Raw genomic sequence first — 27,222 nt, forward strand, 5'->3', positions numbered from 1 at the left:
GGGCCTGTCCTGACAGCATAAATAAACAATCCAATGAACAAAAAGTTGAATAAAAACTAACGCTTAAATTTTATCCGTACGTTCATTTTGCTGATTCACAGTGTTTACTTGTCAAGTGGACTGCCACTCGAATACAGTGAATCAGGAGTTAAAAATAGCCGTTAGAAAGCAAACTGTAAGGTAATTATATTTCATTGAAACAAAAGCTGGACTATTGTTGTTTGATTAATAAATGATCACACAATAACTTATATGGAAGGCCTTGCTTTATTAATACGTTTTTGCTTCTCCTTATGTTATTAATATTTACTTAGTATGCTGTCTCTTTAATATGTTTTGGTTTTCTGGCATTAATATTTTTGCCCCTTTGACTATAAGTTGTACATAGTATGTCCTTTAATTAAGTACTTTAAAAGATGGGGAAAAAACAAGACGTTTGAAAAGAATAAATAAATAAAACATAAAGTTAAACGGCGACGCCTATCGGGCAGCACGGGCTCTGCACCCTGCTCTGTCCCTGTGCTCGTGTGTCACGCAGCTGCGCACCTCCTCCCGGGGCGCCGTTGTTTCATTTGCGCCATTTTGTCCGCTCACTTTGTTGATTGGGCTTTAGCGAGCTGTACTGGAGCCAATCAGAGGGAAACCGGACAGCGAAGATACGGTAAGGGAGACCCGATTGAAGGCATTGGTAGTTGTCAGCACGGATTGGTTTGTCATGGACCAACCAAATTACTAACCCTGCTAAATGCAAAAAAATTCGAATGGCAGTTTGATTTCGGCCGCTGCGTCCCAGGCTGGTTAAGCTGAAAATAACTTCTTGTTCCCGGTGTGAGCTCCTGCGAGCAAACATGTTCTGTGGTTGTCGGCAAGCCCCAGCTAACGTTAGCTAGTTAGCTAAAATATCGAATCGCAAACAAAGGGATGGTTGATAATACCAGCGCCCGACCTCCAGTAAAGGCAGTTATCACGAACTGTAATAAACAACAACACACGTAAAGCCTGATGTGAGCTGTTTGCCTGTTAACTTGCCGCTGTGCTGTGCTTTCTAGCGTTTACCACGCTTTTTTAGCTTGCTAACTGACGCTAGCCACGTTAGCTCTCATATATCCTGTTAACAAAACAACATCCAGCAGCTGACCTCCCTGTATCACCGAGTGTGAGGCTTATATGTCACCTTTAAATTTCAGACATAAAGTGTATTAAATTAATATTCAGGCTTGCGCGATGAGTTGAATTTAAGAGGCTGCTAGTGTGTCCTTACGTAAAAAAAAAAAAAAAAGTCAAATGGTAACGACTTAACACGTAACGCTAGATAAGGGTTGGAAAGATAAACAACCTTTTTGTCGTGGATGGTCAAAAATAATGAGGGCTACAATAGATAGAATACATACATTGATAAAAAAAAAAAAAAAGAATGTGCATCTAATGTTATCTAACACTGTATGTGTCTTTCTTTTGTCTCAAGAGAGGAGGATTGTGACAACAATAAGCTATGGAGCAGTACACCACTGCCACCACTACTACTGGGGAGCAGATAGTTGTGCAGACTGCCAATGGACAGATCCAGCAGCAGGTGAGCTCAGAATTGACTGAGATAAAATTAGGTTATGATAAAGATAACCTTACTGACCATCACCAGTTAACTCCCTCTCCTGTAAGGTCACAGGGAGCTGATGCCAGAATCAAAGCGCTCCAGTGGATTCCAGATCCAGTGTTATTTTCCTGATAATTACTTGTCTGAGATTGTATTGTATTGTCCTGCCTTGTCTGCAGACACAGGGCACAGTGACGGCTGTGCAGCTGCAAACAGAGGCGCCAGTGGTGACGGCCTCAGGCCAGCAGGTGCAGACACTCCAGGTAGTGGTGTCATCGCCGCCCTGTGTCAGTGTCATGACAGTGTAACAGCCTATCTGTTTGCATGCTACAACCAGGGCTGTTTTTCATGACCCATCTCTGTGCTGTTTGGTTCATCTCCCTGCCCCAGCATGTCTCACAGCTGCCTGAACTGCATGTTCCTCAGCACAGTGTGTTGTGTGTCAGCATCAGGTTTTAGCTTGTGCTTTATTGGCTTCAAAAAATGACAAAAGACTACTGTTTGTCTGAATTATGTTTGTCTCTTGCTTGTAAAAGCAGGTTTTACAAGTCAGACACTTCCTGATGAGCACGAAAGCCATTTGAAAACACTAGTCACTTGGATGTGTTTTACAGTTTGCAGAACAATCTTCTGGGGTTGAGCATTGAACTACGTGGATCCATAGTCATTTCTGGCTGTCACTTCTCATCTTCTAGCTATGTTTCTCTTCTTACAAAATGACAGTGGGGTTCCTTCCCTCTTGCATTTCCCTATGGCACAACTGCTGCCACAGGCTTCCAGTTGTCCATCGTGGTCACTCACTTACTTAGGGATGTCAGTTGGAGCATCAGTACTTGTCAAGATGTACATGTGAATGTAAATTAGTTTGATGGCAGCAGTTTATCTAATCACATGTTTTTAAACAAATCAGGTTGAAATGAACTCCACGTAACCTCTTTATTCAGCAGCAGTATTCCAGGAAATACAAAACGTCTGTATTCAAATACTCTGTATTCAGAGGTTTTGTATTTTGCAGTCCTTGCCTAACTTGATGACAAAAACAGCTGAACACATACTGTTCACAGGCTGCAGTTTGGGTCCACTATGGAGCCAGATGCTTTCATGTTGGTGTATCCTAAAACACAAAGAATGACAGCAAACCATCAAATACTTTTATTCATTATGTGGTATACCTGATGTTCCTGATTTGACATCACTTGCTTGGAGTCATGTAAGTCACACACGAGTGGTACTGTGGTAACAAACACTGTCAGTGCTGCTGTAACAGCCTTCTGTATCTTCCTGTAGGTCCAGGGGCAGCCTCTGATGGTCCAGGTGAGCGGTGGGCAGCTCATCACATCGTCAGGGCAACCCATCATGGTGCAGGCCATGTCAGGGGGTCAGGGGCAAACCATAATGCAGGTCCCTGTATCTGGAGCTCAGGGACTACAGCAGGTAAGGGATAAGGCTCAGTTACTAGATTAGGATCTGTACTCAAGATTTACCACATTATCCTGTACAGGTACACCGTGTTCTCTGTGGAATAGAACTGAGTAAACCAAGACCAATCTTTGGGTGTTTCCTTGTCTCTGTGTAGATCCAGCTGGTGCAGCCAGGTCAGATCCAGTTACAGGGTGGTCAGACTCTCCAGCTTCAGGGCCAGCAGGGTCAGCCCCAGCAAATCATCATCCAGCAGCCCCAGACAGCCATCACTGCTGGGCAGAACCAGGTGTTAAATTCTCACCAGTTGAGTGGCAAATCCATTTAAGCAAAGTACTATTACTGCAGTTATTTGACTGTCTTCTCTCCTTACTTGTGTCTCCATAGGGGCAGCAGATCAGCGTGCAGGGTCAGCAGGTGGCACAGACAGCTGACGGTCAGACCATCGTTTACCAGCCTGTCAATGCAGATGGTACCGTCCTGCAGCAGGGTAAATGGTTTTCTCCTGCCCTTTGTTTCTTGCCTCATTCTTTGCAGTCCTCATAAGAAGGTGCACTGTTGAGCTGTCATTTTGAGTAAGAACTGTGATGATAATCTGTTTGCAGGAATGATCACAATTCCAGCTGCCAGCTTGGCCGGCGCCCAGATTGTACAGGCAGGGGGTGCCAACACCAACACCACTAACAGCGGCCAAGGCACTGTGACCGTCACCCTGCCCGTCTCCTGGCAACATGGTCAATGCAGGTGGAATGGTCATGGTAAGACCCTGTGCAGAGGTATCCAGCATCTTATTACCTTTTTTTTTTTCCAAATCTAGACTCACACAAGGTTGTGTGGTGTGGTGGAGGTCACAGAACTTTTAAATGTCTTTTAAATGTAATTATTTATCAGTTTATATCATAACTGCATTTTTCCCCACAAAATGAAACTGTAGAAATTCATCAGACTATATATTAGTTGAGTCATGTTGCAATGATATGAGGAAGTAATGATTTGGAGATACTTCATTTTGTTGTCTTTTCCAATAAATTGTATTAAAAAATGGACAAAATGAGCTACAAAACTTTCTAAGCCGTATTAATTGAAAATGTTAGTTAAATTCAGTGAATATTATGGTGTTTATTTAAAGCCCATAACACCCCACAAACATATGTGTGGGTGCACAGGTACTCTAATGTGAATCCTCAAATTTGAAAGCTATACTAGACTTTATAATTTGTACATCTGTATTGAATGAAGGCCTAATGATTGATGTGATATTTATTTAACCATTTACACAGTAACTGCTTGTTTGTGTCAGTATATTCTGTTATATCTTTTCCATGCCTGATGTTCTAAGTACTTTGTGCCTGTTTATGTGTCTCTGTCTATCAGATGGTACCTGGAGGTGGTGGAGTTCCCACAATGCAGCGTATCCCCCTGCCAGGGGCTGAGATGCTTGAGGAGGAGCCTCTCTATGTCAACGCCAAACAGTACCATCGGATCCTGAAGCGACGACAGGCCCGAGCCAAGCTGGAGGCTGAGGGCAAGATCCCCAAAGAAAGAAGGGTATGGCTGATTGGTCATCATCTTACACCACACAAGCCTGGGCACATTGAATCTTTCTCTCTCTACCCACTAAATGCAAATATGCATTTTTAGTCCTTGTTCCTTTCTTCACCTGCTACGTGTTTATTTTGCTCAGCCACCATTTTGTAATGGGTTTGTTCTGTACATCATCTTGTGTGGTATGATGCCTGATATTACTTAAAAGATATCTTTGGAAGTATCTACATGTTCTAGATATTCATAATGTTAAACTGGCTGATCCTATACATTCAATTTGTCTCTGACAGAAATACCTGCATGAGTCTCGCCACCGTCACGCTATGCAGCGTAAGCGAGGAGATGGAGGACGTTTCTTTTCCCCTAAGGACAAAGAGGAGATGGCTCTGGCCCTGTCACAGGTGTGACAAGAAGCTGTGTGTAGAATAACACCACCAGTACATCATCTCTCAGTAATAAAAAATATCCTGATTCTAGCCTGTAAATTCATTGTAAACTGTCAACTTTTATTAGTAATTTGCATGGGATTAGTTTTAACTCTGTTGGAGAAGGTGATATCTCATTTAGGAATGAAACCTCTTAATTTATTTTGGTGACCTCACTGACCCTTTCTTCTCCTCTTGCACAGCAGCAGCAGGACGTAGCCCAGGCAGCAGCAGATGAGACGGTGGCTCAGATGATACGAGTCTCATAGCACTGTCGCCAACATCATCACTACGCGGCCGGACACTCTTCATCCCAGCTAAACCATCTGCCCTACCCTCTCCTCTCACTTCTCCTCCTTCCTTCCCCGCCGTCACACACCAAACGAAAGATCCACCGTTGGGTTTCTTCTCTTATCTCTCCACTTCTATACTGGTCTTCCAGGGAGCTGGCCATGTGACTGCTGAGCCTGTGAACTGTTCTGGTCTTCTTCTCTGAAATGGAGGATGCTTCCATGCTCAGCTTTACTGGTCAAGCACTTAGGACTAGCTTTTTTTTATTTTCATGCTTTGTTTGGACATTAATGAAACATGAAGTCATTGGTAACCAGGGTCTGTCACACAGAGGAAATGACAGCTGTGAAGCCATACTCTGTCAGACCCTGGTCTGTTTAAAAACAGGAGAATTTGTCACTAGTGGATACTTGCTTTAAATATTTTTTGTAAATGGTACAGATTTTTTTTTCAGAGACACTCGTTAAGTGTTGATGCAACACTAGTGTCCTTTATTTTTTATGTGACGCCCCATATTTTGACATTTCATTTTTTTCAACCCATGTTTTATGGGGGATAGACTTATAATCATAAGTACAACCTGCATCCACTGAGCAAAAACTGTAATGTGAAGATGTTGTACAGAAATTCTTTTCTTCCCCAGTGTGTATTGGATGTACTTACTAATTCTGTGGATGCATTTTATACAATTTGTAGTTAGACTTAGTGTTTGTAGGAAAAAAATGGTTCAATGTTCTATCCATATAGTCACTTCTTCATCAGTCAGTCCACCTAAGTGTTTGGTTTTTTTCATTGTAGATAATAGATTTTTTTTTTTTTACCCGTAAGATGCAGTCCTGCAATGTTATTTTTTTAATAATGAAAAAGGTTGGACATTGAATTCATGAAACCTCTGTCAATTAAATTTTATTAAGTGACTCAAGGTTATTTGTGGTTATTGTTTTCTTCCAGTTTTGCTCAGTTTAGACTGTTATTTTTACATCATTCATTCAAAATAGCACAGGAGTCTTAGCCATTGGCATGCTGTCAGAAATTCACGAGAGTTGTGTCAACCATATCATTAGAAACTATTTCATCTTCAGTGTTGATGATTAAAAATGTCAATCAGTCTGACTGAAGGGACATATCTCTTATTGTTTGAATAGAATGGGTGAAATGATGAATACAGTGTGAAGTGTGAAGCTCCATATCAAGGCTGCAGCTAATAATTACTTCCATTGGTTATTAAGTGGATGATTATAATTTAATAAGTTTATTAATAATTAGATGATTCATGTGAAATATGTAATTAGTTTGTTATAATCCATGGATAAGGACTGGATTTTTTTTCTCTCTCTCTTTTATGGATGCAGTGCACAGTTAATTATCACAGTTAATTTAACAAAATTAAACCTGTCTTTACCTCAACGAGACCTCCCAGGTTTAACACTGTCCCAAACAAGCTCTGCCAATCAGATGCTGGGGATCGTGACGCATGGACCACGATCAGCCAATCATAGCGAAGGAGGCGGGACTTGCGCTCAGCCTCCTAGCAGGCTGCACCTAGGGCAAATACTGCTGTAACGGTAACGGCAGCCGTGGGGAAACATCTAACTAGTTATGCACCAACTGACGAGTAGAATAAGCGAGTAGTTACTTTTCATGTGGGTAACGAGTAACGAGCCTCGCTCCGTTTTCGCTCTCCACTGGCGCTCACTGGATGATCACCGCCTACACACTGCCCACTTGTTCAGGTGACAGCGTCAACTAACGCCCCCCCCTCCCTCCCCTCGGAGATGTTGCTGTCTGTGGATGACAGTAGACCCGGAGGACCGAAACAAGTGTTTGAACCGCTCTTTTAGAAAGTAGCCAGGATAGAAAACGGGTTTGTCTTTCTTGAAGGCGTCTACTTATTGCTTGTCACCGAGACCGAGTGGAAGTCCTTCAGCGTCGCTTCGGTCATTTTTAAGCCACGAAGCCAGGAGAGAAGCAAGAGGAAGACGACGGTCAAAGCTAACGTTAGTCTTAACTCCACTCACAACCGGCTTATTTCCTCTCTCTTCTTCTTCTTCTCCGGTAACGGTATCGGTATCACCTGGATGCAATGACTGACTCGGTTGTGGACAGCAAGGCGGAGGTGAAACAAGCCACCAAATATGTCAAAGAGACCGAAAACGTTGCGGAGAAATATTCAGCGATGACTGTGAGCAAAAATAGCAGTGATGTGAATATGAACGTCGGGGAAATGCCCTCCGCAGCGTTCACCGCAGTCCCCACTCTGAAATCCGTCAAGAAGGTAAGAAACGTGATGCTCGCCATCAGTCACTGCCACTGGGCAAAGGGAGACTGTGTGTCCTGTGGGCAGGCACATGTGAGGAGGATAAATCCACGTTGGTACGCATTGTACTGCAGTGAAGTACTACTGCACAGCAGTGCTGGGTAATCTGTGCTGATGTACCACATATTCATTAGGTACCATTTGTTATTTTCAGCCCAAAGTTAAGCAGAGAGGTTAATGGGGCTTTGGTGCATTGTTGGATATGATGCTGCAGTATCACATGTAACAGTTAGTGTATGTTACAGCCATCCCTCTGAAGGATCACCCCATCCCAGACCAAGCTGCTGAGTGAAAAATAGTCTTTACCCTTTAAAATAGATTCAGCTGAGGAATCTTAGAAGTTAGGCCACAAGAAAAGCTTTTCTTCATTGTCTCACATGATGTGGTATTTGTCTAATCATAGCTTTTACTTTGTTATTACTGAGTTAACAACATATAATTTAAAGGGAGACTTCATCCAGACTGGATTATTGTTAAAATCTGCCTTCACGGAGCCTTCCTGTTTATTTAAATCACACTGTGTACATCATGCCAACATCCTGTAGGCATGAAACAATGAAAAGCCAAGTTGAGCTCTTAAACCTCTGGCTCAAGACCTCTGTAAAGTGAAGAAATACAGGGGCTAACATACCTGAGCTTAAGCAGCGGGACTGCACACTATTTAATGAGGTGTTTGCCTTCTGAAGAATTTCAATCCACCATGAATTGCCGTCACAGAGCTATGAATTCTTTGAAGGTTTACGGTCGTGGAAATTTCATCTGTAAGGATGAATCATGTCTGTACCTTGTGAACTCATCCCTGTGTTCGTGATATCACTCTTGAATTTGTTCAGGAGTGTGTGTGTGCCTGTGCCTGTGTGTGTGGGCATTACCATTGTTTGTAATAGGAACAGCATAACAAAAAAGGGTATTAGCAGCTCAAGGTGCACCTGTGAGAAAAGGCCTCAAATTTCTTGGTTGTTATACAACGGCACAGAACAATCATCACTCTGAAAGACTCCCTTGAGGTGGCTGCTCATATCATTACAGACCCACCACTGTGTGTAACAGCTGGCAGCAGGCAGTGGATAAACATGGAACAGACACTTAGGTGAAGGCTTCTTTCTATCTCAGAACTAACCTGCTCAGATGCTGAGGAAGAAAGCTTGTTTGACATTTTTGTCTCCTTTGCTCTGGGGTTCAGGTTTAGTGACCCTTGAACTGATTCTAACTGTGGTTTTGTGAAACTCACGGTGAATACTTTTTGCCACAAGTTGATGATGAAAGTCTGTGGGACTTTTCAAGGCCATGGTATAGTCCAAGCACAGCAACTCTATTGTGAGACATGTTTCTGTCTCTCAAGGTGACCTTTGACTTGAGGCACCTTTTCTTCATACCAGAGCATTCTGTCTGAGTTTAATACTGTTGTCTTGATTTTAAGAGCTAGCACCTGATCCGTACAGGTGTGCGTGCTGATATCACAGCCTGATATTAGCTTTAGATCATTAAATAGTGCAAAGTATTTGTCTGCAGACAAACACATACATGCTTAACAAGCATTATATTATATTTATTATTGATGCAATCTTGATGCTGTCCTCATCATTTCAGTATCAGCTGGTCTTTAAGGACACATTAGATAATTAGGCCATGTTGGTTTCTGACACAACTGCTATTCTGGCACTGACTGCTAAACTTTATGTGACTAAAACTCACATGCAGGAGTGGTCTCCGCAGGTCTTACCCTCTGTGTTTGATGTTCTGTATGTTGGTCATGATTTTGTTGCTTTTTCTTTTCTTTCTTTCTAGATGGTTGGGATATTTGTGGCATCTTTGTACTTCTGTAAGTTGGCTGATGTTCCCTGAAAAACTCTTGTTACCTTGATCATCACACTTCTGTTGACACATTTGCCAACTGATGCTCAGATGAACATGACTGCACAACGTTAATATTAACTGTAGCTTACAATAGTAGTTCCCTGAAGCTGTGTAAATCAACAATATAAACTAGCTACCGTGGCTGAAAATTTGCTTATACACCTTATATTTTTTGCATTGCTTGTACTTATGTAATAGTGTTTATCTGTATGGCCACTGCACCAACAATTAAATAAATACAGCCTCAAAAATCACCACAGATTTCAATGAGCATCATAGTCTCAACAACAACAAGAAAATGTAAGCTTCATTACACTGGGTTTTACTAGTACTTTAAGGTGTATCATTAATTGTTACTGTGTAGCTGCCTTTGTGGTTTTGATTGAAGTACGTCCAGAGTGGGACAAAATAATGAGAGTAAAATAAAAATATCTATTTTCCCAGCAGTGGGGCTCACAGTATTCAGAATATTAGCTCAGACCCCCTGTCTTTCAAGGCAATAATGTGTGGACTTTGAGCCGCCTCAGGGAGCCTGATTGAAAACATATTGGATGGCAGGAATGTGCACTGTGCTTATGAAAACAAAGCAGTGTGTTATGAATAAATGTGAGAGCCCAGTGTCAAACTGAGCCACCTGTTTGCATGAGGAAATCAAATGAGTAAAACAAATACTGCAAATGATAGGAAAATCTAATTAAATTTCCCAGAAATTATCACACGTGAAAATGAAGAGTTGGACGTCTGTTTAATTTAGGAAGCCACTGCATTGTCACATAATCAGCTAAAAGGTGCAGTGAGCAAAAACAATCAATGCTACAAATTAAAAATGAATATGTGAATGTGTGTGTGGGCGAGTGAGTCAGAGAACACCACTACTCAGCCTCCTCTCTCTCTGAATCCATCCAGCAGTTACACAATACGGCCCCCTGGGAATGAGACTCGCTCACCGTGAATTTGTTAATGCATCATCATTTTTTATCTGATCCCAGTGGGCTGTTTTACATGGAATCTCAGAAAGTATCCAAACCTTATTTTCATCCTCATCTTGCTTGTCTGCCAACATTATGGTAGAGTTTCATGAAGGTCAAATACTGATTTTATTTTATTTTTTTCCCTCCCACCTGGCACGTTCAAGTTAATGCGGGGAAACACAACATAATCAATGATAAAGAAATCTTTTCTCACCTTAGCCTAGTGTTTATGATTTGAAAATATCTGACTTTGGTGAGTTGTAGGACCTGGAGATGCAGAGAGTACATGAGCTTAAAATGTCACATAGGTTATTCACATTTTCCAACAAACACTCATGACATAAGAATAATTTGATGGTGGTATAAACATATATACAAAATCAGCACATACAGAATATACATGAAATATTTTTCCTTGTGGAGCTTTAAGTCCAACCAGCTATATTTAGAAATAACACTGACAACAAATTCTTTACAATGTCTATTAAAACTCTTGAGTCTGCCATAGTCTACACAAGTGAAGTACTATGTTTGCCCCACAGTGTGACCCATATTAACACTGAGGGAAAAGTCACCATAGGCTGAGAAATATAACACACCCATACTGACTACTACTGAGTTTCATCATTTTCCAGCTGTGTTCTCAGTTGTACCTGTGGTATTTAGAAACAATGACTCTGGTTTAACTACAATATTTGTTATCAGCATTCTGGCTTATCTTAATATTTACCTTCCTCTGTTGGCAACATATTGATATTTTAGATGACAAGGTCACATTCCCTTGTGTTTGTTTATGAAGTATGTTTTTGTGTTACCGTGATTTTCATTTTTTCTAAAGACTGGGGTATAGGACAATAAGTAGAATTTATAGTTTTCTCCAAAGGTCACATAGTTCTGGAGGAAGGATTAGCACACTGTATGTTATTTTTCACAACACCTTAATCCGTCATGCATGTGTTGATCTACTGTAAGTCGGCGCCTTTGCAGACTAAAAGGAAGTGCAAATGATTATATAATTAGACCTGTATGAGAAGTTCACCTTTTGACTTGAGCGTTGCTTTACTGTCAGGGCACAATTTGTACCCACTTATATTTTCAGAAAATACTTCAGACTGCCTGTCTTTGACCTGTTGAACGCAACTACTCTAAGTGGTCAGTATACAAAGATCTGGGTTTATTAGACTGTATGTCTTTTCAGTTAGATGGCGCTGTAGAGCACTAGTGGTGTTTGGCTAAGTAGTTAGTGATGCCTTATGCCAGGCCCACACTGAGCCCTTTACACTGCCGACAGACAGTCACACCAGAGCTTAAGTCTGTGACCTGGCCTGCTATATAAGAGAGAAAGGGTATTTTTAGCCGTAAGATGGGACTGGATGGGCCGCTTATTGATGCAGCAGAAGGCTAATGGGTTTAATTCCTCCTGTCAATCCCCTTTTATTTAGTAGTCCAATTCAGGAATACAGACTGAAAGTAAAAGCTGCAGCAAATGTGTTTTGTGTGTGTGTGTGTGTGTGTGTTTGTGAATTTTTCAGTACTTTGTGCTTATGTGCATACCCATTTTTTTAGACTTAGCAATTTGCTCCTGCATTTACTCTCTCAGCACTTAAAAAAAATCTGTCATAAAATGCAACCTACTGACTTTAGCAGCTGGTTGTCAAGGGCAGAACCAGAGAGTGAGTGAGGGAGAGAGAGAGAGAGAGAGAAAGAGAGAGAGAGAGACTGAGTGAGTGAGGGGGAGAGAGAGAGAGAGAGAGAGAGAGAGAGAGGCTCAACCTCCCCTTTCTCTCCAGGCCTCTCTCTCTCTCTCTCTCTCTTTCTCTCTCTCTCTCTCTCTCCCCCTCTCTCCAGGTTGGCCATTAGAAATCACGATAATAGGTGGGAACCTCCCCCCGGCTCTGCCTGGGAGTGTTCTGGGATAATAGCATCAGGGACACCTAGTACCATCACACAGAGGACACACAGGCACAGGGAAGTAGGCTGGAAAACTGGAGAGACCGGGCAGCTATGGCACACAAACATGGGCACGGGAGAGAAAGGGTGAGTTGCCACTAATGCATCACCGGGAACTCATCCAGCACACTTATTCCTAAAGATACTGCATATCCCACACACAGATGTGCCAGAGTTACTATTGGCATGTTACAAGTTTTCTGTCTTCTTTTTGTAGTTATGTAAAGTGGTTCTTTATCTTTAGCAGACCCCAGAGAAGTGTTTTTCTTTGACTTCAAACAAAAATGTTTATTCACATAGTTCACCTGACTGTGATAGTTCACTGTGTAAGAGTAGCAGAAACAGAGTGCTGTCTTAAGTAACACAGAGCAATTCAATCATTAATTAGATTAACCTGTTGTCTTCCTTAAAAGGATTGTCTGATTTTGATGTGTGTGAATTAAGGAACAATGCAGAAATTCAAGAGGTTGTGCAAAACTTCTGCCGAGTCCTCAGGAGTCCAAAGTGATGCAAAGTAAACGTAAAAAAGTACTATTTTGCAAGAGTATGAGACAGAGTACACTCCAAATTGTGAAAACAGAGACATGCAGAGATCTCCTCAGTTCACACTGTCTCACAAGCTTCTTGAGTTTCTTCTTACTGACACAGTAGACTGTTGAAGCCCAGGTGTCACTGCCTGTGGAAAGAGGGAATCAAGATATAAACACTGAATAATGGTGAACAAAGTTACTACTGTTTTAGCATTTCAGCCACAGTCTTTTCAATTTTAGAGGAATGGAGGTCATAGCAGTAACTATGACTAATGTGAAAAAGTAGAAGTACAGTTGTGGTAAGGTATTTTCCTTAGGAATCATAAATTATGTTGGTGCTGGCCATATGAGCCCCATTCAATCTGTTTCAGCCTCTGCTAACGTTTGTGTGGTGAATACCAGATAACTAACTAATGAGTGCCAGTTTCACCCAGCTGTGAGCTTACAGAGGAAAAATATTCTCAGCATTATGTTTTACAGGAAAAATACTTTCCTTGAATTTAGTATTGCTTTAATGTGGTTTTGTTACTCTTCAGCATCATAATCATTAATACATGGTTGTACAGTGTGCTTAAGTGCATATGTGCAGTGCTCATCACACTCAAATGTTACCCAACTCACTGTTGTTGGTCTGGTGTCCGTGTGTTCCCGGATTTATCATCTGTGTGTTGTGTCAACTCTGCTGGTCTGCACGTTAGTTTTTAGTCCAAACACATTCTATGGACATATAAAATAAGAGAACAAGGATATCCTGCAGCATTGTCACAATTAATGGAAAAGTTGCCAATGTGAATGTTTAAGGAAGAGAGAAAACCCACAGAGATATTTAAAGATAGCACAGAGTGAAGATCTGTAGTACCGAGATCATGACTAATGTTAAAGGAAACATTTTGCATACGTCACATGATCAAGAACTAGAAGGTCTAAACATCAACAAGGCCTTTGCATGGTTTTCATCGGCTTTAAACGCACTCGTCACATAAAAGTATGTGTTAACTGTCAATTTAAAAACATGAACATTATAGAAACACACTCTGAAACAATATCTCTCAGCGGCCATGACAATTGTGTGAAGCCCTTTCTGCATTAACAAGAAGCATGTTGAGTCCACCACTCTTGCTTGCAAGACATTATACAATGTTGTGAGAAAGACAAGAGACACATCAAACTGTGAGCCTGGATTTGATCCAGCACACTTGCCACTAAGCTACCGAGACATCTTTAGGTTTTCTTGGAAAGCCAGACTGAGAGAGTGCATAGCAGATCTCTGTGCAGATACAATTGTTTTTTGAATTAGCTCTATACAAGATAATATTGATGCTTCAACCTTGTGCTAAGCCCACTGCTGTGGATCTGTTGCTAACATTCAGGGTGATACACACATCAGGGTAACCATGTTGTTAAAAATTGAAGGACTTCATGAGGTTCAGACCTGACACCCACCTGCAGATGTCCTATTTCAGTAAAATGCTGAGTAATACACTACCTGTGACCCCATCCAGAAACAGTCGCTGCCTCACAGTCCTATTTATTTACAGGGCCAGGTGTAAAAGCAAAACAGCACCTACAGCTTAATCCACCTGGGCTTCTATGTATGTAAAGATACTGTAAATCATTTCTGAATTCAGAGAAGGATTGTTTCTGAGTTCTTCTAGTTATTGTCAAGATCCGAGTAGGTAGACTGCTCTGTTGGACTTAAACTAGTGACTCCTCGCTGTTCTAAACTGACCCAGATTACTAAACGACCTGGGGGTTAAGTCTCCCCACTGTTTCTCATGTTGACAGCTGACTGTTGTCTACTGCCGGTGCCGCCAGATTGTTACAGTTTCAGGGCGTTAAATTGACACTCAGTGGATTTGTCAGATCCTAAGTCTAATTGTAGCCTGCCAATCCCCAAATAGAGCCAGATTCACACTAGGCACTGGCTTTTATTTAGTAGCTGAATGAAATGAGTTCTAAAAAAAAATAGATCAATGTCTGTGGTTGTAACCTCAAACACTGGGCAGTTAAGATTTAACTCTTTGGTCAAAGGCTGGTTCAGAAACAAGCTAGCTGTGTACTGATCCACTTTATGTGTTTCCAGGTCTTTGATCTTGGGCCCTTTGAAGGGTTTGGTTGACACGATGAACCACACCACCAACTGAAGCCTGTGTATTTGAACAAAGAATAAATCACAGAGCAGCAGGGAGCATCTAAAAATAGGTATCAGCTCCCTTCTTCCTGATCCACCTGTGATTTACTGTAACAGGCTCAGGTGATTTACCTATGAAAGGACAGTTTTAGTGGCTGAAACAGCGAAATGAGCTCAAATGTAGAGTAAGAGGGTCTGAACACATCACCTACAGTTTCTGTGATGATGATGATGACGACACTTTTTGTTCCTCGCTCCTCCTTGCTCCCCTGATTTCATAATGTCATTTTAATAATTTAATCAGTGCAAAAAAAAGTAATATCTCTGGATTTTCAGCATATTTTGTATATATTTTTGTTTTCTCCAGATCCAGTTTGCAAACACAGAAGACAAACAGGAATTCACTAAGTACCCCACCAAGGCAGGCCGTCGCTCTCTCTCTCGGTCCATCTCGCAGTCCTCCACAGACAGCTACAGCTCAGGTACCTCACACGTCAAAGTTTTCATCTGCTTCCTTGAGATGCCAAAACTGCCTTTGTTGTTTGTTTTGTCAATTTGCAAAACTCACTGATGAATTTCATGTGTATGGAATGAAGTGTGTAAACCCATTCATAAATGCAGCACATATATGTATTTGCATAAAAGCGGATATATTCACGCAGGTACACACACAAGTGCAGTAAACACATACAGTATGTACAAACAGGCATAGGGGAAACACACAGACAAGAGCTCCACCTTTCCACAATGGATTCCAAGTCTATATTTCATAATTGGCTCCTTTGTATGCTTTTCCACAATAGTGAACTTTTGTGTTCTCCATTTTGCAGCTGCGTCCTACACCGACAGCTCTGATGATGAAACTTCCCCCCGGGACAAAGCCCAGGTCAACACCCACGGCAGCAGTGACTTTTGTGTGAAGAACATCAAGCAGGCTGAATTTGGCCGCCGCGAAATCGAGATTGCCGAACAAGGTATGTCTGACCTTGGTGGCTCATTATGGCTGTTGTAGAGACAACTTTCCATTTCTAAATAGAAAATTGTATATAATCATGGATCCTTTGATGATTCAATTGCTGCACTTTGATTATAGGAGATGTGTTTAGCCTTAATTTGTAGCACTTGGTCATGGAATCACTTTTCCGACACAGAGAGGGAATCGTGTACATGCTGTATCAACCATTTGTACAAAGAGAGCTCTGAGCTACCTGTTGTGACTTTGTTCCCAGATACGTATCACATGGCATCTGTTTCGCTGCTTAGACACTATTTGATAGAGGTCCTTTCCTCCTGATTTCAAAACAGTTTATGACCCAAGGCCGAGGCAGTGTCAATATTATTCTGGAAACATGATCAGAGTTCTTTCTCTCAGCTCTATTCATCGCTGGTTACTTATTTTCCTCGTTTCATGTATCCTCTCCCATCTTAGGCGTTTTGTTTTTTTGTGTACTCCTTTCTCTGTCCTCTGAATCTGTGTTGTTTACATTGCCCATGTGAGTGATAAGTAGGCATGAGTGCTTGTCAAGTGTTCCTCGGCCTTAAAGCTTGGGCAGCAACAGCTGTTGCTGGCATTGTTGTTCAATCGGTGTCCATTTTACAGCCATTTACTGCACATCCACCTTGTAGAAAGGGCTTATTTTTGTATTCAGAATGGTCCATCATTCTTCTCTCTCCCAAAACAGAACCTGACCTTTATGTCCTTTCAGCTTCCCTTAACTTGTGCTCGATCTGTTCCTCCCCAGACATGTCTGCCCTGATCTCCTTGAGGAAGAGAGCCCAAGGGGAGAAGCCACTGGCTGGGGCGAAGATAGTAGGCTGTACCCACATCACTGCTCAGACAGCAGTACGTCCTCTCATCCTGTTCTCCTCAAATCACTGCGATTATTACGTATTTATCTTCTTTATCACCACTACCTGTTAATGTAACGGTACATTACATGGTTCCCTGTTAGGTCCTGATTGAAACCCTGGTAGCCCTCGGGGCCCAGTGTCGCTGGACTGCCTGTAACATCTACTCCACTCAGAATGAGGTGGCTGCTGCTCTTGCTGAAACAGGTGAGATCCTCTCATCTCTAAGGTCAGAGTTACATGTGAAATTGATTCATGTGACTTGGTTGTTTCCAACTAAATCTCATCAGAAATAACATGGAACCAAGAAGAGCACATCACCACTATCAAGTATTGTTACATTTTGTCATGATTTGTGGATGAACATTAGATATAAACATTTCATTTTTGATTAAATTGATTAATTTGATCATATTGATTAAAAATTCTTCATATTAAGTTAACCTGGGAGTTTATGTTATCTTGCATTAGTTTCTACATTAATGACATGATGGCTGCTACTTGTTGTCTCTTTGCTAAAATAAACTATTTACAAAGTCAAAACAACAACCATTAACAGATGTCTGCAATTCAATAAAAAGTGTTCTTGCATGTTTGATTCATTTTAAATGTCTTATGTAACAGTAAAGTTGCATAAACCCTAATACAACTTGAAACTCAACAGCAACCAATTTGCACATCTGCTTTCACTGTGTAATGCTGTCCTAATGGATCTGTGGCTCATGCAGCCGGCCAGTCCTCCTCTCCTTTGTTGTCTGTCTTTGCCATTAGGTGTGTGTGTTTTGTTTCCTGTAGGAGTACCTGTGTTTGCATGGAAGGGTGAGTCAGAGGATGACTTCTGGTGGTGCATCGATCGCTGTGTCAACACCGAGGGCTGGCAGGCCAATATGGTACCAATCTGACAATCCCATGATAAATTGAACAGCAGTATTAGTCTGTTCTCCTCTATCTCATTTGTCCCTGGGCTCTACTCCAGACTGGGTGTTTTATTGTGGAGGTTATCTTTCATGCTGTTAACTGACACTGTTTCATGTCTCTTAGATCCTGGATGATGGCGGAGACTTAACTCACTGGGTGTACAAGAAGTACCCCAGCGTCTTCAAGAAGGTCCGAGGCATCGTGGAGGAGAGTGTCACTGGGGTGCACAGGTGAGAGGAGGTTTAGATTCGATCAGTTTTGGGGTTTGTAAGGTTGGAACTGAAGAAAAATTGTTCCTGGTACAAACTGTCTTGTTTTTGTATTTTTAGCCATCATTCCTCTCTGATACCATTTTACTCACCACTTTGTTCACAGGGACACAGGGACTCTGTTTGATGTTGATGAGTAAAATGTGAATGGTTGCCAAAGCTACAGTCGTTGGCAAGAAGTTTCAGCATTTTTGCATTTGTGCCAGCAACTTATGACAGATCATAATGGACAATAAACAGTAAAGATTGTGACAATATCCTTTGAGCTATTAGCATTGATCAGACTCTTGAAGTTATATTATAGTCATTTTGTGCTGTGTGATACTAAAATCTTGCCTGTAAGACTTGACTTCAACACCTAAATAAACTGAACTGAGCTAAAAGAGTCAAAATAATATAAATTAGAGATGTTATTATTCTCCAAATCCAAATTTTTAAATGCTTTTGTTTGTTATATCATTAACGTTTTGCATTTCTATCGTTCTATACGGTCACAAGATATTGCGGACATTTGTATCGCTGTTTTGGTCTTGGTTTCAGAATTGTTTCACTCTTTATTTAAACACTTCCCGAATAAGGCTGTAAGATTTAAAGTAACTATTCATTGCAAAGAAATGTGGGTCATGTCAGGTTTCATGCCATTTGTTAACATCCATATTGTATATGTCTGAATTACTGTCATGTAGTTTAACCTTTTGACTGCTGTTCCTCTTCTGTCACTGTGGTTTGTCTGTGTTTAGCAGATGTTTTGCCGAAATTTAAAATTGTTCCACTTGCCATATAAAATTATTTAGCAGCTTTTTTTTGACAGATGAACTTGACTTTGGTCACAGATGATTTTACCTCTTTGGAGCTCTTTGAAGTTCTGATTGTCAGACTACTTTAACAGCTAATGAGAAGCTAATAAATAAAGATAATCAAAAACCCACTGGGAGCAGTGAGTGTGCTTCCTTCGTAATCCTTTTCCATGAGGTGTTTACGTTACTTTGTCCTCTAGATGAGCTGGAAGCAAACCAAGGTTCCACTGAAAGCAGTCTCTGATGAACGATAAATACTGTGTCAGCACAAACGGTATCAAAGGCAGTTATATAAATCATATTCGTATTAATACACACTGACTGTAGATTGAAAAGGTCACTGGCCTGATTTGGCTGAAGCCTATTCGAGAAATGTGACAGAGCTCGACCACAGCTCGCAGCAGCTGTGCATGTACAACTCTCAGTGGAATCAATTAACCAGGCACTTTGGAAAGTGTAAGGTCACACAGGATTGTGGCCCAGTTTGCGTGTGGATCAGTGCATGTGTATTGCGTGTGTGAATCTGCCTGAACATGTTTCCTCATGTGTTCTCTCAGATTGTACCAGTTGTCCAAGGCTGGCAAGCTGTGTGTCCCTGCCATGAACGTGAACGACTCAGTCACCAAGCAGAAATTCGACAACCTTTACTGCTGCCGTGAATCTATCCTGGATGGGTGAGGAGAATTAGTCATCCAGAAAACTCGTCCTTGTTTACAGTCGTGCTGCTGTTGCTCGTTTGATAGTGTGAAGACTTGCTGTGTTTGAAGCATGAAGATGGGTTAATATGTGTTATTTTGCCTGTATCTGCCAGCTTGAAGAGGACCACAGATATAATGTTTGGAGGCAAACAAGTTGTCGTGTGTGGTTATGGAGAGGTGAATCATTCTTTGATTTAAAAGAAAGTCTTACTTTGGATGGAATGATTGACCTTTTCACACATTGTACATTTATGTTTACAACTATTTCACTCTCCTGTGTTTTGTAGGTGGGGAAAGGCTGCTGCACTGCTCTTAAAGCCCTTGGAGCCATTGTGTGCATCACTGAGATTGACCCCATCTGTGCCCTGCAGGCATGGTGAGTCACTAACCATTACCAGTTAGTGCTGCTCCATCACTGAGTGTACTCCCCTTGCTGTACTTTTGTCTCTGCGTCGTGCAGCAGATTAGCTGTGATGCCAAAAGAACAGTATATTATGATCATTTGTTTTAAGTTTACTTTCACATGTTTTTGCTGCTGGATCAAATAAAAATATCTGTCGGTATATCCACACAGCATGGACGGATTCCGAGTGGTCAAGCTGAGTGAGGTCATCCGGCAGATGGACGTGGTGATAACTTGCACTGGTACTCTGCCCCATGCAGTGACATCCATTATTTCTGCTTTGATACACAGTGTTTCCAACACACAAATGTGCATCTCATTTAAATATCCCAGTTGAGGTCTCTGGGTCAAAACCAGACTTTTCATGTAAATGCTAAACGCTTTTTGGGGTTGTGTGCTAGTTAAGTGATGGCAATCACAACCTCAATTTACATGTAGTTGTAAATCCAAACGTCTTTTTTTAAATGTCCACCCTCTGCAAACATGGCTCACTCCCACCTCAGTGACTCACTGTTCTTTCTCTTTAAATACAGGCAACAAGAATGTCGTTACCAGAGAACAGCTCGACCGAATGAAGAACGGCTGCATCGTCTGCAATATGGGACACTCTAATACTGAGATTGATGTGGTAATACGTCTGTGTCATCTTATGTGTGTGAATGTTTTAGATATATGTGTGTCTGGCAAATTTCTATTTAAATTTCCAACTTTGCACACACAGTGAGGTGCAGGCCAGCGTAAGCTGAAAGTCCAACAAAAGTAAAACACATTGTGCAATTTTTCTCTTTGCTCATCCAACCCTTGGAAACTACATTTCCAACTGTTCTATAAAAATCCTGTTCTCTGAAACCAAATATAATCCAGTAGACTCTACAAAAATGGCTTCATGTCTGAGTCCTCATTTAACCTCATCTGGTTTTAAATGCTCAATTTAGAAGAATGAATCAGAATGCCTTCCTCTTAAGGAGCAACTTCTCTAAATCTCCAACATATCTAGTCAGTTCCTAAGTATTTAAGGGAAGAGACTAGATGATTCATTTCCATGAAATGTGCTGCTATTGGGTAGGTCCTTTTCTACACTGACATGTCAATAAATCAGTAGCCACAAAGTCACTCCTCTCACCTTTATACTTTTATCTGAATTATTTTTCTATTTGTCATGCAGCCATAGGACTGACTGTTTTTTATGTCTTCAGGCAAGTCTGCGCAGCCCTGAGCTGACCTGGGAGAGGGTTCGCTCTCAGGTTGACCACATCATCTGGCCAGATGGGAAGAGAGTTGTTCTGCTGGCAGAGGTGATGTCCCTGTACAGCTCTATATCCCTGAAAATCTACGTCGGCGAGACAACATCTTGCAATTACCCTAGGCTAAGAAGCATCGTGTTAGAATATTAGTATGCAAATTGTCACAATAACTGTTGGTCATCTAGCATTAGAGGTAAAGTCCTGATAATTTAATCCTCCCTTGGCCAGTTAAACCCGGGGTAACATTCAAGTATAAAAAGGCCTACAAACAGCATGTTATCCTGTATTGTATGACAATGCATCTTTAACTTGTTATTGTTGTCGTACAGTGCAGTTCACACTCGTTCTCTATTATTTCTCAGGGTCGCCTCTTAAATCTGAGCTGCTCCACAGTGCCTACGTTTGTGTTGTCCATCACTGCTACAACTCAGGTTAGTAGTTTTGTCCTCTCAGGACAGATGCTTGGGATTTAAGAGCAGCTGAAGAACCCCCCACCCCCCTTCCCTACCCCCGCTGTTCTGTAGTAACACATAGCTTCCTCCTGTCCTGTATGAGTCAGCCGGTGTGTGGTCTGTGTTGTCTGTAGGCCCTGGCCCTGATTGAGTTGTTCAATGCTCCAGAGGGACGTTACAAACAGGACGTATATCTCCTGCCCAAGAAGATGGGTAAGAGCTGTTTACACAGAAACTGTTCTTTAACTTTGAATGATGATAAAAATGAGCAGTTTATGGCCTTACAGTATGGACAGTTTGTACTACCTCATGTTTATGTTGCCACCTTGTGATTTGACCTTAGAATTACACGATTCAGTGAGGCAAAATGACATATACTTAAGTGCATTTCTATCTAGAAAAAATAAATCGCAATGGGTCTCTTTCCACTAGATGAGTATGTGGCCAGTTTGCACCTACCAAACTTTGATGCCCACCTGACAGAGCTGTCAGATGAGCAGGCCAAGTACATGGGCCTCAACAAGAATGGCCCCTTCAAACCTAATTATTACAGGTAGGACTCACACCAGTTTACATCTTTTCCTGTCAACACAATAAAATGTGTAAGTCTAATAAAATCTCATGTGTACAGTAACACTGTGTTTTGTTCACAGGTATTAATGAGAGCATCTGATGGTGTGACCCTCAAAACACAGTTGCCCTGGGATAAACAGAGATATCTATTTTATTTTCTAAATTGCTACCAAACCGAGGAATTATTTTACTTATGCTGAATGTAACTTATTAATAGCACTTCAGACATAGTGTTAAATATGAAAAATAAGAGTAAAGACATGTAGGAAACATATAATGTATAACCAACTAACATTTTACACGTCTCGTCACGTGTTTAAAAACAAAGCCTGCTTGCATGCTTTCAATTGTATGTACTTATTTAGTTGCTACTGCTTTTGTTATTAGATCACAGAGCTGTCGATTTGTTTGTTTACCCTATTTACGCACAGTGCCAAATAATGGCCGTAAGAATGGAACAGAAGATACCATTTATGTTTTGTCTGTCAATGGCATTAAGATTTTATTAGTACATTCCATGAGCCAGAGTTAAGGCTGAGCCACAACAAACTCTGTATTACAATGTACATTCTTTTAGAAATGTTTTGTTTTATATGCGTTAAATAATCTCATTGATTGGTATCTGCATACATGCCCGAAAAGGTAACATCCAGTCCAGTCGCCTTTATTACAACAAAGCTCAGTGATCAAATATAACACGTTATATAAATAATACAATCCAGTGTTGTTTATTTCAAGAAATTAAAATAGCCTGTGAATAGTGAGTTGATTTGAAATTCCTGACTAGTGACGCTCACCCAGAGCTTCTCCTCAACAACCGCAAAGCAAATGTACTAATAACAGATTAAGATGTTATCTTAAGGCTAACAGGCTGTATGTGTTCCCTAAAAAGGAAGTCTGAAAAAGGTGATGAGATGGGGCCAGTAAAACATTTCCAAACTACTGTAACGTCCCCCACTACATTCCAAGTTTCCATTTGCTGGGATCTGTCTTGCCGAGTGTTTTGACTGGATAATACCTTTAAGGCCATGGTATGAATGTGCCTTTTAAATCATTTACAATAAGTAAATATCAGCACTGACCTTAATTAAATGAACATTCCTCTTTTGTGAAACCACATCTAATAGTGGTACATTTAATGTCTTCCCTCCACTGCTTCTCGTATTAAGTGTAACTCTAATGTGTGAGCTATATGTTGAGAAAAAATCTTAGACTTTATGTTTGCCATATAATTGTCACTGTCTTAATTTGATCCAGCAGGGTCACTTAAACAAATATTTCATGTGATCAAAATGCACAAGTGTATGCTATTTATGTAAAAGAATGCATTAAATAAGCAATAAAGCAAGTCCTTTTAACAGAGAAAATAAACTTTAAACATGTCCAACTGTGTTTATACAGAGAAAATGGAAAACAGAGAATGAAAGAGTGGGCTTTTTAGGTGAACGGTTGAGGTAGTTATGTCCATTATTTTGGGAATAAAGCTTACGTTCATGGCTGCTGACACTTCTTCACATCTCCCTGAAGGAGACTCACTGCTACATTCTCTACATTGTGTTCCCTCGCAGTCACCCCTGCTGGCTAAGCGTCAAACTGCTGTCCCACTCTGGAATATTCATCGGCTCTCTCGTACCAGCTGCAGTAGTTGCTAATATTAACAGTTGAGTCACTTAGCTTGGAGGAGAGGTGGGGGGATGGGGGGACCGGGAGTGTTCTGGAAACCTGATTGTAACTATATAAGCAATGGGCCTGAGTCAGTCCAGGCATGAGTTTCAGAGGAACGACACAGAGGCAAGAGCTGCCACAGAGGAAACTACTCAGGGAGACTCTGCTGAGATTCTTCAACATCTTTGAGCAACAGAGTACTTATCACTGAAAGTAAGTAGCAACTGATTATCAGATCAGATATTTAGATTTATAATGTTCACGGGTTTGAATGGAAACATTACTGCAGACTTCTAAATGTTATGATGTATCTGTAATGATGCAGGGTGTATCCTCAGGCTTAACCTACTGCTAATGCATTTACTCTGCTTTATATTATGTCTCAATTAATGGTGATATGAAGTTAATTTTGCGGTCTATTAGATAAACAGTTGACTATGATGATTTAATTACAGAAAATGTGTTAAAATTGCTTCAGGCTTGTGGTTTGAGATGTTTTCAATATAGAAAGATTTCTAATTTAGGGGCTACAAAAATCAAAAGGATGAATCATTCAGAGATAATATTTGTTATATTTAAATTTTCATAATACACCAATTACATTAGATTAAACCTGTCCCCTCAATTATAATGATAATAAGATTTTTCAGTCAGTTTCCTTCATTTTAATTGCACCTTTGATTATTACTATTACTGATAATAATCTAGTAATTCTGAATGATTTCAGTTGCAGTGATTATTGGTGCTTTCATGTGTAGCACAAAAAATTCAAACATGATCTCTCTGTTTTTTCCAGGGACTTAAAAGCAACAAACAAGATGTCCTCAGCTAAGGGAATATCCATTGGCATCGATCTGGGCACCACCTATTCCTGTGTTGGGGTTTTCCAGCATGGCAAAGTGGAGATCATCGCCAACGACCAGGGCAACAGGACCACTCCCAGCTATGTGGCCTTTACTGACACAGAGAGGCTTATTGGAGATGCTGCCAAGAACCAGGTTGCCATGAACCCCACCAACACAGTCTTTGACGCCAAACGACTCATTGGAAGAAAGTTTAATGACCCTGTTGTCCAGTCCGACATGAAACTGTGGCCTTTCAAGGTGATCAATGATAACGGAAAGCCCAAAGTTCAGGTGGAGTATAAAGGTGAGACCAAGGCCTTTTACCCAGAGGAAATCTCGTCCATGGTCCTGGTTAAAATGAAGGAGATAGCTGAGGCCTACCTGGGACAGAGGGTGTCAAATGCAGTCATCACAGTGCCAGCTTATTTCAACGACTCTCAAAGGCAAGCCACAAAGGATGCAGGAGTCATTTCTGGACTGAATGTCCTGAGGATCATCAATGAGCCCACAGCAGCAGCCATTGCCTATGGCCTGGATAAGGGTAAAAGAGGAGAGCGCAATGTGCTCATCTTTGATCTCGGTGGAGGCACCTTTGATGTGTCCATCCTGACCATTGAAGATGGCATCTTCGAGGTAAAAGCCACTGCAGGAGACACACACCTTGGTGGAGAGGACTTTGACAACCGGATGGTCAGCCACTTTGTAGAGGAATTTAAAAGAAAGCACAAGAAGGACATCAGCCAAAATAAGAGAGCAGTGAGGAGACTGCGCACAGCTTGTGAGAGAGCGAAGAGGACCCTGTCCTCTAGCACCCAGGCTAGCATTGAGATTGACTCTCTATTTGAAGGCATTGATTTCTACACCTCCATCACAAGAGCACGCTTTGAGGAACTCAACTCAGAGCTCTTCAGGGGAACACTGGAGCCAGTTGAGAAAGCCCTGCAAGATGCCAAGCTGGATAAGGCCAAGATCCATGAAATCGTCCTGGTTGGTGGCTCCACAAGAATTCCCAAAATCCAGAAGCTCTTGCAGGATTTCTTTAATGGCAGGGATCTGAACAAGAGCATCAACCCAGATGAAGCTGTGGCCTACGGTGCAGCAGTTCAGGCTGCTATCCTCATGGGTGACACTTCAGAGAATGTCCAAGATCTGCTGCTGCTGGACGTGGCTCCCCTGTCTCTGGGCATTGAGACCGCAGGTGGAGTTATGACACCTCTAATCAAACGCAACACTACCATCCCCACCAAGCAAACCCAGATCTTCTCCACATACTCAGATAATCAGCCAGGTGTGCTGATTCAGGTGTATGAGGGTGAGAGAGCCATGACCAAGGACAACAACCTCCTGGGCAAATTTGAGCTCACAGGTATCCCTCCTGCTCCCCGAGGTGTGCCACAGGTGGAGGTAACTTTTGACATTGACGCCAACGGCATTCTGAATGTGTCCGCCGTCGACAAAAGCACCGGCAAAGAAAACAAAATCACCATCACCAACGACAAGGGCCGCCTTAGCAAAGAGGAGATTGAGAGGATGGTGCAGGATGCTGAAAAGTACAAGGCTGAGGATGACGTACAGAGGGAGAAGATCTCAGCAAAGAACTCACTGGAGTCTTACGCCTACCACATGAAGAGCAGTGTCGAGGACGAGAATATGAAAGGAAAGATAAGCGAGGAGGATAAAAAGAAGGTCATTGACAAGTGCAACCAGATGATCTCCTGGCTGGAGAACAACCAGCTGGCGGAGAAAGATGAGTATGAGCATCAGCAGCAAGAACTTGAGAAGGTGTGCAAGCCAATTGTGACAAAGCTGTACCAGGGAGCTGCACCAGGAGGCAGCAGCGACCAGGCAGGAGGCAGCTCTCAGGGCCCCACTATTGAGGAAGTGGACTAAAACCATGAACATCATTTTGTTTACAGACATATTTTAACCGTATCACTGTTGTTTTTCTTGACTTGTCATAATAAAAACACTTTAAAGATAAAACCTTCTTTAATTTGTCGGTAATGCACAAATTACAAAAGACTTTTTATAATATGATAAATGTTCAGTTGTTTTTTTTTTTTGTTGTTGTTGTTGTTTTTTAACTCTCTTCAAAAATTGATTTTTCAACAGAGCATAAAGAACCCTACAGTTTGTCTAATTGCATCAAATATGGGCTGGTCTTTTCTCTGTGTGTAAATACAGCAGCATAATTGACTCTTGTTTTTTTAATTAGACAGCTATTTCCACAAGGAGCCCTGGTATTTGTCAAACTCACTCTGAAGACCAGCCTCAGCAGCGAAAAAAATCTGAACTTGGAAAATTTGCTTTCAGACATGCTGCTCCAACCTCCTGGAATAATTTACAACAGATTTTGAAGTTTATATTCAGATTAATCCAGGAGGGAAATCATCTTAATTCTATGTTTAGTTGTTAGTAAAAAATAGATTGATTTTTACTTTCTCAATAGCTGTGAGCTTGAACTACCTAGACACATAAAA

The 27,222-nt window shown here is 41.3% G+C and overlaps 3 protein-coding genes across 5 annotated transcripts; all 3 read left to right on the plus strand.

Annotated features, from left to right (window-relative positions):
- The first annotated feature begins 503 nt into the window (after window positions 1-503).
- nfyal (nuclear transcription factor Y, alpha, like) lies at window positions 504-6,196 on the plus strand. The gene is given in 11 exon segments (XM_018665917.2): window positions 504-661; window positions 1,466-1,573; window positions 1,774-1,860; window positions 2,882-3,028; window positions 3,171-3,302; window positions 3,401-3,503; window positions 3,619-3,737; window positions 3,739-3,771; window positions 4,388-4,561; window positions 4,849-4,959; window positions 5,187-6,196. Coding segments are annotated over 10 exon segments (1,053 nt in total). The 5' UTR covers window positions 504-661; window positions 1,466-1,492; the 3' UTR covers window positions 5,253-6,196.
- A 644-nt stretch (window positions 6,197-6,840) lies between these two features.
- ahcyl1 (adenosylhomocysteinase-like 1) lies at window positions 6,841-23,603 on the plus strand. 3 transcript variants are annotated; one of them, XM_018665919.2, is made up of 17 exons: window positions 6,842-7,549; window positions 15,398-15,512; window positions 15,861-16,004; window positions 16,773-16,873; window positions 16,983-17,085; window positions 17,674-17,768; window positions 17,920-18,026; window positions 19,420-19,536; window positions 19,674-19,737; window positions 19,848-19,936; window positions 20,135-20,205; window positions 20,497-20,591; window positions 21,160-21,258; window positions 21,570-21,638; window positions 21,794-21,872; window positions 22,092-22,212; window positions 22,313-23,603. In XM_018665919.2, the coding sequence occupies exons 1-17, from the start codon at window positions 7,358-7,360 to the stop codon at window positions 22,317-22,319; spliced, it is 1,668 nt and encodes a 555-aa protein (XP_018521435.1). In that variant the 5' UTR covers window positions 6,842-7,357; the 3' UTR covers window positions 22,320-23,603. The 3 variants fall into 3 exon arrangements, with proteins under 3 accessions (XP_018521436.1, XP_018521435.1, XP_018521438.1); XM_018665922.2 differs by lacking the exon at window positions 6,842-7,549 and adding an exon at window positions 12,299-12,456; XM_018665920.2 differs by lacking the exon at window positions 22,313-23,603 and having other exon boundaries at window positions 6,841-7,549; window positions 22,092-22,216.
- A 351-nt stretch (window positions 23,604-23,954) lies between these two features.
- On the plus strand, window positions 23,955-26,725 carry hspa1b (heat shock protein family A (Hsp70) member 1B). Its single transcript, XM_018665918.2, has 2 exons — window positions 23,955-24,110; window positions 24,694-26,725. Exon 2 carries the CDS (start codon window positions 24,716-24,718, stop codon window positions 26,630-26,632), a length of 1,917 nt encoding a protein of 638 aa, XP_018521434.1. The 5' UTR covers window positions 23,955-24,110; window positions 24,694-24,715; the 3' UTR covers window positions 26,633-26,725.
- The last annotated feature ends 497 nt before the right edge of the window (window positions 26,726-27,222 follow it).

Source organism: Lates calcarifer, linkage group LG6, assembly GCF_001640805.2.
Source record: "Lates calcarifer isolate ASB-BC8 linkage group LG6, TLL_Latcal_v3, whole genome shotgun sequence".
Classification (NCBI taxonomy): domain Eukaryota; kingdom Metazoa; phylum Chordata; class Actinopteri; family Centropomidae; genus Lates; species Lates calcarifer.